Consider the following 14,019-nt stretch of genomic DNA (forward strand, 5'->3'; position numbering starts at 1 on the left):
TTTAAAAATTCTGGGAACTCTTTCAAGTATTTATCTACAAACATAAATTATATGTACAGAAAATGAATGTTACTTCATGATTTATGGAGATCTGGAATATGTATGGTATGTATAAAAGGGGAGACACAAAAATGATACCCCAGTTTGTGAGAAAATTCAATATTCAAAAATATTAAAGGTGCCATGTCTCTGATAACCTTAGTTAGGGATGTATGTTTATGCATCTGTATTGACAATAAATACATACTTATGTGTGTCTGTGTAGGTGATTATGTATAAATAAAATGTACTTTTTACAAATAAGTTCTTTTCACCAGTCCCTGACCATGACCATAATCAATTATAGGATCAGTTTAAAGTTCATTAAAAGGACAGAAATACAGATAACAAGGCTGTTCTACAGTGTAAAAGTCTGCAACACTTTTTAAAGGTACAAATTATAATTTGAAAACAAAACATAATTAGTACTGACAGTCTGATGAGGATCACGTTTTTCTTCTTGTGATTTTGAGGTTTTTTTTAAGAATAAACATCCCACATGACAATAAAGCAACACACACCTCTTTACAGAATTCCAGGTATTTATGATGTACCCATTTGGCCATGTAAGGCCATGTAATGTCTTCGCATCTCACAGTGAAGTGCTAGCAGCATAGTTTGAGCACATATTTCAAAATACATTGAACAGACTTTGTTGCAGCCATCACTGTGTATTCTAATACATTTACTGAGCACAGAGTCCATAAACATGTACAGAACACTGCTGTTCAACAGAAGCCAAAGCCAACAAAAAGTATCCCATTTAATTTCAGTAGAAGCCAATGCTTTACTTTAGCAACAGCACTGTAGCTAGCAGAAACTCTCACTAGCTCATAAATTTTGCCTTTAACTACAGCTTGTGCTACACAGGGACACATCCATTTGCTAAAAATGAAACAGTTTACTGAATATCTGATCCTGTGTAATATAAAATAAACCCACTATAATAACCAACTTGTACATAGTTACTGTGCACAGAAAAAGCTCTGGATAGTGACAGAGGAAAGTTGATGCACAGGTCTTTATATAAAACACCCTTACTTTTCTTTAATAAGTAATCGTATGCTAATGCACAAAAATAATAGGCACAGTATGGTCTGTTACAAAAGCAATCATCTGAGTTTAGAGAACATATTTTTACATTACTACACTGCTAATCTTTCACTGTCACAATTTTCCCCTCTGGAGATTGGGGATATAAAATATTAATCAATAGTACTGTGGTTGTTGACATGGAATAATTATTTATCTGTACAGCAACATTTTGATGGTACAATAATATAATAAATTAATATGAACAATTTCACAGAAAGCAATGGTATATCCAGGATGACTAATACAATCCATGAAATGTGCAACTGGGTCATGTCACCACTGCAGTGTCCCACTAAAGCATATATTAGGTATAATATGAAGATTGGCCCAAACTAATATTCCAGGGCTTCTCACTCAGAATTTGATAGAAAGGCCAGAACTGTATCTGAACTTCATAAGCATTTGTTTACTTTAGGATTTCATTCCTTATGACTCCTGTCACCATTAACTGTTTTCTCATGGCCTTTTCTAAGGCTTCATGTTTTGTTCCCACTGCAAGGAGGCAGAGCACCAGCTCTGCACCAATGGCCTCTTGCTCAGTCAATGCTGCAGGACTCCTGACAATTTAACACAGACATCAGACAGGCATCTGCTGTTCAATCCTGCCACAGGAGGGTCCTCACCACACATCCAAAGCCCCCGCAAACCTCAGCTAGCAGCCAGAGTCTCAGCTCATTGTATCTAGGCCAGTATAGCCCAGTCCCAGAAGCCACAGCCAGCAGAAGGGCTGACTCCAGCCCCCAGTACAGCAGCAGATACGGTTCTGCTGGACCAAAAGACAGTGACTGAAGATAACTTCTGTTTCCAAACACCTGACATTGACTAATATTTGTAAAGCTACTTGACGATATAAAGTGCTATGAAGGTGCAAAATCTCCTTAATAGTTTTATAGAAATATTTAAAAAATACTAAAAAACCCTTTATTTTTGTCTTTCAGAGATGCCAACTCTGTCACGGTTTATAGTAGTTTCATAACATATACAAAAATGCAAAGGGCATCAATACATATTTTTTCCTCTTCTTGCATCATTCCATCAGTAATGGAATATTGGAGCAAGGAGAAGTGCAACAAAGGAGATTGCAAAAAAATACTTTCCTTGTGCTGTAAAATAGATTACGTCCATTATGCTTTACAGTCAGTTCTCATTTGAATTGACACTATCACATCAAAATTTTAAAATTTCATTGGGAAATGGAGAAACTTGGAAGTATCTGCTAAGCATCACCATTTTTTACAGGTGACAGTGACTTGCATAATGGAACTGAAATTGGAACTGGCTTTTTCATATACAACATAGATCATCTATTTCCTCAACTACAAGCCCTTCCTATGTGTTGTGGTTTAAGCCCAGACAGCAACCCAGAGACATGCAGCTGCTTGCTCACTCCCCACCCTTTCTCCTCCTGCTCCCGGAGGGATGAGAAGGAGAATCAAAAGAAGGTAACTCCCATGGGTTGAGATAAGAACAGTTCAGTAACTAAGGTATAACACAAAACCACTACTGCTGCCACCAATAATAATAATGATAAGGGAAATAACAAGGGAAGAGAATACAAGTGCTCACCACCCGCCAACCGATACCCAGCCCAACCGAGCAGTGATCTAGCCCTTCCGGGTAACTGCCCCCAGTTTATATACTGGGCATGACATGCTGTGGTATGGGATACCTCTTTGGCTAGTTTGGGTCAGGTGTCCTGTCTCTGCTTCCTCTTGGCTTCCCCTCCTCCCTGGCAGAGCATGAGACTCAGAAAGTCCTTGGTCAGAGTAAACATTACTGAGCAACAACTAAAAACATCGGTGTTATCAGCGCTCTTCCCAGGCTGAAAGTCAAAAACACAGCACTGCACCAGCTAATAAGAAGGAGAAAAATGACTGCTATGGCTGAACCCAGGACACTACGTCTCCACAAAAGTCATCCTTAAAGTGGAAATTTTCTCACTTTTACATTCTCCTACAATATGTGTGTTCATCTGGGGTACTCTGAATCTCCTTAACCATTTAGTATTGGGGATGACAGCATTTCCCCTTTAAACAGTCCTTGATTCATTCCAACAGCAGGTAGAAAAGTCTCAAAAACCAGAGTACGAGCTTCATTGTTTGGTGACTTGGAACACTGAAAGCTAAGCAGACAATACACTAGGAAAGGAACTGTAGGAAGAAACAGTTCTGTACCACAGGGAGATAGACTGGATGACCTGATCTGACGACTGGATGACCATCCCACTTTAATTTCTAGTAATTCATTATTTACTCCGTATATTCTCATATTGAAAGTAACTGAAAGAAAGAAGACCCCAAGCATAATAACTTTAATGCAGATCTACTCCATAATCAAAACCACCCTGTGTTGCTCACAGTAACCACTGACTTCTTTATCCCAAGCACGCTACTTTAATGCAAAAGATCTTTTTTTGGTAGGGTTTTTTTTTTAACCCTTAGACATATGAAGCAATTTTGAAAAGACAGAATCAGACCCAATTTACTAGGTTATATCAATATCTGTTTCTCCCCTTATCCTTTGTATAGGAGTAAATTATGGCAGTCTGGTATTGCCTTGCCAGTATAGTTTCTCTTCCACTTTTTTCTTTTTCCACTGGCAGAATAGCAGCATCTTAAAAGTTTTCCTAAAAGTTTTGTTACAGAGGGCATAACACATGGGATTAACAGTGCTGTTCACATAGCATAGCCAATATCCAAGGTGCCACAGTGTCAGGGGAATGCAGTCAGAGCAGAATGTGGAAATCAAAACCATGATATTGTAGGGAGTCCATGTGATAATAAAAGCCAAAAGTATGGCACTTAAAGTCTGTGCTGCTTTGCGTTCCTTTATCAGAACCATCCGTTTCCTTTTGGTGATTTGGTTATTTATATTTGGATCCATGCTCTTGATGGAAGGATCCTTTGACAGAGCAGCAGGACAGGGAGTTATTTTTACTTTACGGCAACCATTGTTGGCTTCCTGGGTGCCATCAGCTTTAACCACCAACCGGAATTTATAGGCCACACATTTTTTACTTTTTTGTATGTGGTCTTTGGCAGGTGACAAAAAGTATTTCTGGTTCTCAAAATTATTTTCTTCAGGCTGGTGTTTGACAACATCCATACTCTCATTAAACTCTTCTGCCTTACCTTTAGATGGACTTCTGTAAGTTACTTGGAAAACTGAATCTGTGGCAAGTTTATCCTCCTCTTCTGAAGATGCATAGCTGCTACAGGTGGTTAACTGGTCAGCCTTAGCCCAATCGATGCAAGTACTTGCTGCCTGAGAGGCTTTCACCGTAGCTGACGTACTTCGACTAGATGAAGACCAGGAAGCCTGACACCTCTCTCTTTTGACTAAGTTTTGTTGCTTGCAACTGAAGCAAGACTTCAGGAATGCTTTCCGAGGCTTTATCATCTCAAACTCTGCTACAGACTCCGAACCCTGCAGTTCAGCAAGGTCCTTGGTGCGTTTCTCTGTCTCTTTATAGATGCGACAATACAAAATGGTCATCACAGACACTGGAATGTAAAAAGCAGCAATTGCAGTACCAAAGGTGATAATAGGCTCATATAAAAACTGTATCTGGCACTCTTCAGGTGGTACTGTTCGTTCACCCACGAAATACTGCCAGCATAAGATCACGGGTGCCCACAGCACGAAGGAAATTAGCCAAGCCAGACCAATCATGATGCCAGCTCTTTTGGGTGTGCGTTTGGCTCTGTAAGTTAAAGGTCTTGTGATGGAAAAATACCTGTCAAAACTGATGACGAGGAGGTTCATTACTGAGGCATTGCTAGCTACATAGTCCAGTGCTAGCCACAGGTCACAGGCAAGGCTTCCAAGAGACCAATGGCCTATGAGTATATAGGATGTATAAAGGTTCATAGAAAATATTCCAATGATGAGATCTGCACAGGCAAGGCTGAGCAAGTAATAATTGTTGACAGTTTTGAGCTGACTGTTAACCTTGAATGATATCATCACAAGAATATTTCCCACTATGGTTATTAAGCTTACAATTGCAGTTACAGTGGCAATAGTAATGACTTCCCAGAGGCTATGCCCTTCTAACTGCTTATGGTTGATGGATGAACTGTTTACAACAGTGGAATTGCTGAATAAATTTACTTCCATTCTTGTTCTTGGTATACTGTCATCAGGATCCTAGCACTGCTGCATATTGTTTACTGTACTCAAAAATATTCTTTTGGAGACAGCTGTAAACATGAAAGATAAAAAGAGAAAAAGAAAATAGCTCATTAAATAGCACAGAGTTCCATTAGAATTGCAATAAAACACTTGTAAAATAATATTTCAAATTATTTGTGCTTTTTGCATTTTGATTATTGTTTTTACCATTATGAACGTAACTAAACCACGCAAATATACATTCTTGGACAATGTCACCTTAAGACATTTCTAAATGCAATCAAAACAACTATTGTTTCTTAAGACAATCAATCACACCTGTTCTTGTATTTTGGATAGCTTAGGAGATACTCTACATATTCGTAAAGACAGACATTAAAGTTTTGCAGTGCAGTAAGACAGTGAATCATTGTATTGTTTCCAACAGTGCCATGCAAAATTTCAAAAATTATCTTTGGAAAATTTGGAGAAGTCACCAGCAACAGAAAGAGACTAAGAGGAAGCTGAGGATGCATGGGGAATTAGGAACCATGCTGGCATAGTGGCAGCAGGTAACAATTTGGTGTTAGAAGTGCTTGGGGCAATTGAGGAGGAATCCTTGAGTTAAGGAAGGAGGCAACATTAAGATGTTTTTTGAAAAATATGTCAGGAAAGACTTTTCTTTACTAAGAGATCTCAGGACAGAGGACACTGATTGGGCCAGGTGTGGAAGTGCAGTTTGGGTAGTGTGGGTAGCTGGATGGCAGGGTTGACCGAAAGTAGTGAACTGAAGTGGAAGCAGCAATGAATGACCACAACGACAAGCAACACAAAAAAAAAATTCAATACTTGTATAAGCAGCAAAAGGTAGAAATGGCACCACTATCATTCTATTAATGCACACATGCCTCTGATGTCCATCCCTTCCTACATTCTTCAGTGCTGTTTTCTTGTCCCTTCCTAACATCAGAATTTAGGAGGAAAGACTGCTGAAGCTACTCCATGTGGACTGCAAACTTCAGAGCCACAGGATAAGCAGAAATTTTTGCTGTCCTGACACAACTGTTCTTGGTTTAAACTGACATGGGCAGGAGAAACATTGGTAATACAGCATAGAAACTATAATTAATTTCTAAACAGAAAGTAGTCTCATTACCATCATGCAACCTCCCTAATGAGCTGTTTTACTGTGAGGCCTATAAAAATTGACAGTAGCTAAGCTGCTAGTATGCAAAGATCTCTTCTTGGTATGTTGGCCATTCTTGTCATCTCTTTATTTTCTATCATCTTTTGCTTCATAGGTCTGTGTTAACATTTTGCAGTGTTACCTTTTGTACTCTATTTGTGTATCACTCAGGGCAATAGTGTCTGTAAATGTGACTTCTTTGTGCTATGATAACATAATTTATGTTAATTATTGATCATAAGAGATGATAATAATAGGGAGATCAACATTAAATTACAAAATCAAAATGCACATGTACGGTATCATGCCTTTTCTGTCTCTCATCATCAATGCATGAACTTCACGCTTGTGAGTTGTAATGGTATTTGCTGTTTGTTGCTAAATAGTAGTGATTTTTTTCAGTGTAGCTGTAAGTATTAACTGAAGTGAGTTGTTAAAATTTGTACATATAGTCATCTTACAGTTATCTGCAGGCAGATTGTTCGTGTCACAGATTAACTGCACCACAGATGCAGGCACAGCTTGGGTTTGCCAGGTTTTATTAGCTCTAGCTCAGCACCGGGTCTGCCAGACCTGTGCTGGCTGCACAAGGAGTCATTTAGATGTCTTTGGAACATGCTTGCCACTGCTGCTCCCTGTTACTTCATTTATTTGCTTGTCTTGCATTGGACTCATGCTAAACTGATGTATTGATTTGCTGCATGGTATGCCCCAGAACTAAGAAGCCCTTGCCACATGCAGTAGCACACAGACATGACAGCTCATGATTTCACAGTATGGGAGTTGTGGTAACATTTTGCTGTAAGGACTACTTAGGTTTAAAAACCCTACAAAACCAGACTGATGTTTTAATGTGTGTTGTCAAATGGCATCCTGCATGCTCAAGAGTGATCACTGAACTTTCCTCAGGACAGCACGGGTGCCTGATAAACTGGCCTTCCTCTATGGCACAAAGGTGTTCTCGTGTCCTGTGCTGTGTCCTCAGAGCAAGACAATCCCCAAGAGGCAGCAGAGGACACATATTTTATGCAGTGCAGGCTTGTGTGTGGCACCCTGTCAGCTGGGACTCAGCCACTTTTTCCCTCATTTGCTGTGCACAGCTAACTTTGCGTCCTGCACTTGGGTCACAACAACCCCATGCACTGCTACAGGCCTGCGGAAGAGTGGCTGGAGAACTGCCTGGCAGAAAAAGATCTTGGGAGGTACTGGTTGACGGCTGAACATGAGCCAGCTTGTGCCCAGGCAGCCAAGAAGGCCAACAGCATCCTGGCCTGTATCAAAAACTCTGGCCAGCAAGGCCAGGGCAGTGGTCATCCCCCCTGTACTCAGCGCTGGTGAGGCAGCACCTCAAATACTGTGTTCAGTTCTGGGCCCCTCGCTACAAAGCAAACATTTAGATGCTGGAGCGGGTCCAGAAAAGGGCAACAAAGCTGGGGAAGGGTCTGGAGAACAAGTCTTATGAGGAATGGGTGAGGGAACTGGGGTTGTTTAGCCTGGAGAAGGCTTAAGGGAGATCTTCCTGCTCTCTACAACTACCTGAAAAGAGGTTGTAGTGTGTGGGAGATGTTGGTCTTTTGTCCCACACAAGCGATAGGACAAAATGACTGTTTGTGCCAGGGGAGGTTTAGACTGAATATTAGCATAAATTTCTTCACTGAAAGGCATCGGTCAAGGCATTGGAACAGGCTGCCCAGGGAAGTGTTTGAGTGGCCATCCCTGGAAGTAATTAAAAGAAGTGCAGATGTGGTGCATAGGAACATGGTTTAGTGGTGGACTTGACAGTGTCACGATTAATGGCTGGACTTCATGATCTTAAAGGTCTTTTCCAATCTAAATGGATGGCCATAGTTTAAAAGGCTTTAGCTATGACTGCTGTTTTCCAAATATTAAACACAGTTCTGGTTGAAATACACCTGGAAAGCTATTTGCAGAGGGTACGCAGGAAAACGATACCCAGGCTCCGGCCCAGGAGGAGTAGGGCCGCTCACGCGTCCCCTCAGGCAGGAAGGCCAAAACCGCACCGCGGGCCCGCAGCAGCGCTCGTACATCGGCCGCGGAACCCGCGCCGCGCGGCCGCCGGTGCCGCAGACAGGGGGAGCTGCTGAGGGCGCGGGCGCGCCACAGCGCCGCCATTTCCCTCTCTCGCCCTCCGCAGGCGGCCTCTTTCCGGGAGTAGGCGGGGACCGGCACAGCACAGGCCGGCACGGCCTCCGGCGGCGCCTGGGAAACACGTAACCCGACAATGCAGCCTGAGCGGGGCGGCGGTCTGCCCCGCAGGGAAGGTGGCCGGCATGGCCGCCGGCGGCACAGCTGCGCGGAGAAGGCAGCTGATGCGGCGACTGAAGGAAGTAGCCGGGACTGCCACGGCGGAGACGAGAGCCGGGGAAGAGGCGGTGCTCGCGGACACCGAGGAGGCGGGCGCCGGGGAAGGCGAGAACCTCGAGGTCGTGGGGCAACGCCGCCTGCGGCTCAGCGGCCCCGGCGGGTAAGCACGAGGAGACCGCCAGAAAGGCGGAGCTGAACGCTATCGGACCGCAAGGTGGCTGTCGGGGTGGGGGTACAACCCTTTGCCTCTCCTCCCTCGCTCCACCCCTTCCCGGGTGGAGCCAGGCAGCGGCCACTCCCGGGAGTTGGAGATGGTGGGAGGGGGGGTGTTGGTGTTGCCTTCCCGGTGGGCTCGGTGTGTGCGGTCGTGGTTTGCGCTCTTCTGAAGCAGCAGCAGCCAGCACCTACTTGCTCTAGTGAAAACATAGATAGGGATTTTTTTTTGCCGAAGTAATTTTATACTTTTGTGCCGAGAAATACAAGTGGCGTTTGAATAAATGCATCTGAAAAATACATCTGTTTGTAAATAGAGGTGAAGTGCTGCTATAAGTCTATTCGGCAAAGCTTATTAGAAGTTAAAATGAGCGTGTCTTGTCTAGCTTGTGGTGCTAGCAGTGAAATGGTGGAGTGGCTAATTTTACTGCATTGGTATGTGTGATTCACTGGAACACATACTTGTCAGTAACAAAAGGTGATAGTTGTGCTTTGACCAATTTTAAAGTGTTTTAGTAGTTTAAAAGTAGCACAGATATGCCCAAGTGTAACCCAACTACTTTCAGTTTCCTGCAGAGATGTTAAAATGCTTTCTACAGCCCACTGAGGTATGAGATCAACACTGTGCCTTAAAAACCTGTTTCCATCTATAAGTGTGTTGACAGTACCACATTCAGATTGTTTTGCTTCCATTAATGTTGTTGCAACACAGAAACCATGGTTGTCCCTGGACTGAAAAAAAGATGACAATGATGACCTAATACTGATTAGTTTTGGCAGCACTGGGAGTCCTAATGTAGATGGGCCCATTTTCAGCATCATTTTGATTAGATTCACTTTGACTTTTATGATGCTATGGCTTCAGTTGGACCCAGCAGTGTTTTGTCTGCATTAGAACTCCTGTGGTTGCCGCTGGATTTTTTAAAAAAAGTAAAATATTCATCCCTCTTGTTACTGTCTTTAGAAACTTTTTAGCACTCCTATTTTGGGAGAGAAAAGACTGGATCAGTACTCTTGCCTAAGGTGCTGGTTGGTAGTTTCACTTGTAAGTGATATCAGCTGTTGAGTTCATAGTTATGTGTGTGGACAGGTTTGGGTTCTAGATGTGAACAGTAGTGCTACATCATAAGCCATAGAGAAATGGGGGGGGGGGAATTTAGCACCTATATTAGCTGAGGAAACTTCTGTCTTTAGCTGATTTTTCTTTTTTTTTTTTTTTTTTAATCATTGAACTATTTCTGACTAAGTTGAGATGCATTTGTATCTGTGTTTTTTCTGGTATTGTTGACCTAGCAGGGTCCTCTTCATAACTTAAAAGACACATTCAGGAAGGGAATCATGTTATATGTGTGCATTTTTGTCTGGATTGTTGTTTGAAACATTTTAGGAAACAGTTAAAAAAATTTCTTTTGGGACAGTTTACAATATGTTTTGCCTGGTCACTGTGTTACTGACTTTAATATACTTATCATCTTAGTCTAGCACAGTGACTATGTTTATTTTTGGCTAAGGCTAATAAGCTGGGTTGGGCCTTTAATTGAAGCAGTAGCTAAGGTTTCCCCAGAACTCTAACTGAGGAGTAAGCTTACTGCTCTTCCTATGCTGGAGGCTTTTGCTGTTAAGCACTGTGTGGTCTCAGCACACCTGCCACAAATGTCATGTTTGGCAGCTTAGACAGAACTGCCTTCCAGCAATCTAGCCGTAGTGTCAACAGCTGTGCCCGCCTGCAGCTGCTGCTGTCTAGTGCTACCTCTGAGCCAAACTCAATTTACCACTTCTGAAACAGAGAGGACCTCCTTCTTTCTCCTTCCATCTGTGTGGTCAGACAGGCTCCCTTGTACTGTCTTTGATGTGTGCTTGACCATGTTTTCTGAATAGATTTAGGTCTTGCCTGGCAGGAAATTACCCCTTTTTATTCCCAATTCTTTAGCACTCTCTTTGTTCAGCAAAGGGACTTGTTTTACACAAGTGCGCCAGCTCAGTGAGGGAGCCGTTTGTGTAAGAGGGGACCCTGCTGTCTTTCACCAAAAGGGGTCAGAGCTTCTCAAGTAATGATGGGCAAGTTGCAAACCCGGAGAGCCAGCATAATAATATGGAGAATGTGAGTGGTTTTTTCCATTTTTCTTTTTTTTTTTTTTCCAAATGGACCTTGAAATTCCCTGGAGAAATTCACCTGTAGTTTTGTAATATATAGGATTTCCAAGGGCAATTAATTCTAGCCCTTCTGCTTTCTAGGCTAGAAGTTGTGGTGGATTACATTCTGCATTTTACACAGTGCTGGTGTCAGCTTGGCATTTTGGATGAATTTTCTTACTAGATTGGGATCATTCTAACGTTTTATAAACTAAATTTATAATAACATTTTATAATATAAATTTATAAACACAGGACTTAGGTGACCTGATATTATTTCCTGAGAATAATTTTAAGCCTAGGCTCTTCTATAGTTTAAAAGCTGTGATAAATTCATAATTGTATAGTTTTTTTATACCCCATTTGTTTATTAAAATATTGCTGCTAAGCTGGCTGTTCTTCATTGCTGGAACATTGGTTGTTGCTTGGGAAGTTTGCGTCTTATTGTGTCTTCAATTATGAAAAGCTTTATGACAAAACCTACATGAATTTGTATTAAAGAATCTGGATTTGGTTTTGCCAAGTCTGCTATGGACAGAGCAGTAAAATGCAAGTAAAATTATAGGTGAATGGATTCAGTGAAGCATAATAAGATTGTTAATAAAACCAAACTTTGTTGAAAACTATTGGAAATACTTAGCAATTTTTACAATGAAGTAGAAATTGGCATTAAATTGCATAATATTTTAGCAGAAATATTTGTTAATCAATTGCATTCATTTAAAGCAACTATTCATCTTCAAATGCTGTGTTTGGATTGTTTTAATTTAATGGTTCCTAAACCTGAATTTGGAGCTAGAGAAGGATATTATTTCTGACTTGTACTGTATTTTTGAGTGTAGTGGCACATCTGCTTTTCAGTTTTTTTTGTGGACCAGTGAAGGCTGGACACCACTTGACTTGAGACTACTGTAAGTGTACTGCAGTTCTTTGGCTTTAGTAATGGGTGATCAGCTGTGCTACTTGCAAAGCCTGTCAACACCCAGTACTTGTTGTGTCAGTTCTTTCCTCTTCTGCTTGGTGCTAATGTAGAAGGAGATCAGGATGTTGTTTATAAATAACTTATTCATACCCTGCATGGTAGATCCAGCTGTGGATCAGTCTTAAAGATGAAAGCTTTCATGATTTCTGTCAGCTGTTAAGGAGATAGCTCTCTGAGGAACTCCTCAGCTCTGCTCTTGAAACAAGATGCTGTCTCTCTCAAACATAGAGTTGTTTCAGAAGCTGTGAGAAGTGTTCTTAATCCTGGTGAAGAGGAAGAAGGATCTTGCCCTTGTTATATCTTTTTGTAACTAGTGTGCACGTTGGTTTAACAGGCTTGATTACTGAAGATTTTGTGTCCTCCCTTTAAAAATGAATCCGAGTCTAATTATGACCAGCTGGTGTAACAAATGGCAGATTTCTTTGTAGATCTGTCATCCTGAGTAATTTCCTGTTGTTTGTCTGCTTTAACTCACCTATTCTGTGTTAAATAAATAGAACACATTTGCAATTATTTTTTAGTAAAATAATGTGGAATTATGATGCTTAAAGTATAAGATCCAGTTGGAATTGACCCAATATTATCTCCCACTTTTATTCTAGCATTTTATTACTAAAGAATGGAGGTTAACAGACAGATTTTAGTGCAGTCTTTCTTGCTTACGGTTAGTTTCAAAATGAAATCTCATTTATTTATTGTTTAGTATATCTTAATTTCTTAAATCCATGCACATGTAGAACTGATCTAAGGGAGCACCTAATGCTGTCAGCATCAGATAAATTTTTCCTAGTTTAGTATGAGCTAAATTTTTACAGTCTAAGCAACTGCAAAAGCGATCTGTTCACAGCCGTGGTAGCAAAAGCTTTGATTTTTCAAATACAGATACATTCGATTTTCTTTAGAACACTGTAACAGAGCTTGTGCAGATAGAAGAAGAATAGATTTCTGGATCTTGAACACAAGTTTTTGAGGTTTGGTGTTAATGTTCTGAAAACAACTAGGAAAAGTGTCATTTATGTATATCAGTTTGTGAGCTATACTTAATTACTAATGAGGTGTGAAGAGCTTCCCTTCTGGGAAGTTTCTCCACTTTTATAAGGTGTGAAGAGGCACTAACTGTGAATGAAGTGTGGATTATTTTATTTTGAGTGTATTGATTTAGATTAAGACTCTTGAAAAATGTGCGAACAAGTGGTTGCAAACTTTTTTAGGGTTAGTTCAATGTCAGACTGGTGTTTGTTAAATGGGATTTTGCAAGACCTGTGTTCTGTATCTGCTCACGTTCAGTGTTTCTATTGATAATGCTAATGAAGGAGTAAAACATGCGTATTAAAATTTGCAGACAGTGCTAAACTGGAAGGGTAGGTAGGAGGCTGGAACACAGAACACAGTCTCAACAAATGGGAGAAACAGCCTACACTAAGATGTAATTCAAGGTCTAATGTAACACCATATTGTTACACATTTACATAGGAAAAACCTGCAGAGGTGTGTGACTGGTTAAGCTGCAATTTCATAGACTGGCTGTTCAGTGGATGAGAAAGCAGCAATTAGCAAAGTAGTCACACTAGAAGGTCTGGTTGTACTGCAATTTTGGACTAGCTGGAAAAGTTAATCGGGAGGGGCTGAAGAAAGATGTGAAGCTTGGCAGATGTGACCTAGGAGGAAAAGACCTGATTCTCTCCCTCTCTCTCCCCCTCTCGTCCCTTAAATTTTTGTCCGGTGAAGAGAACACTGTAGGGAAACCTGGGTGTCAATTGATTACTGTAGAAAGGTTTCTGCAAACAGATCCGTTTTAAGCAGGACAAGATGAAAAACATTGCTAAGAAGGAGAAATTTTAGTTTGGGCATTGAGAATAAAAATTGGGACTGAAAGGGTAGATAGGTTGTGTAATGTGTTGTGTCAGAAGTATATGGAGATCAAAGAAAAGAA

General features: G+C 41.1%; 3 protein-coding genes across 3 annotated transcripts in view; 2 read left to right on the forward strand and 1 right to left on the reverse strand.

Moving 5' to 3' along the window:
- The window catches only part of LOC134163987 (uncharacterized), a 612,365-nt gene that overhangs the window by 358,604 nt on the left and 239,742 nt on the right, over positions 1-14,019 (forward strand).
- CHRM5 (cholinergic receptor muscarinic 5) overlaps positions 2,982-14,019 on the reverse strand; it is a 48,280-nt gene continuing 37,242 nt past the window's right edge. Inside the window, exon 3 of the mRNA XM_062619305.1 lies at positions 2,982-5,336. Coding sequence (XP_062475289.1) covers positions 3,670-5,253 — 1,584 coding nt within the window. The 5' untranslated portion in view covers positions 5,254-5,336 and the 3' untranslated portion in view covers positions 2,982-3,669. The remainder of the gene's footprint in view (positions 5,337-14,019) is intronic.
- Positions 8,520-14,019, forward strand: part of AVEN (apoptosis and caspase activation inhibitor) — a 102,586-nt gene continuing 97,086 nt past the window's right edge. The window contains exon 1 of the mRNA XM_062619306.1: positions 8,520-8,918. Within this exon, the coding sequence (XP_062475290.1) occupies positions 8,676-8,918 (243 nt within the window). The 5' untranslated portion in view covers positions 8,520-8,675. The remainder of the gene's footprint in view (positions 8,919-14,019) is intronic.

Source organism: Pezoporus occidentalis, unplaced genomic scaffold (assembly GCF_034315485.1).
Source record: "Pezoporus occidentalis ecotype Australia unplaced genomic scaffold, CSIRO_AGI_Poc_V1 ctg21, whole genome shotgun sequence".
NCBI lineage: Eukaryota > Metazoa > Chordata > Aves > Psittaciformes > Psittacidae > Pezoporus > Pezoporus occidentalis.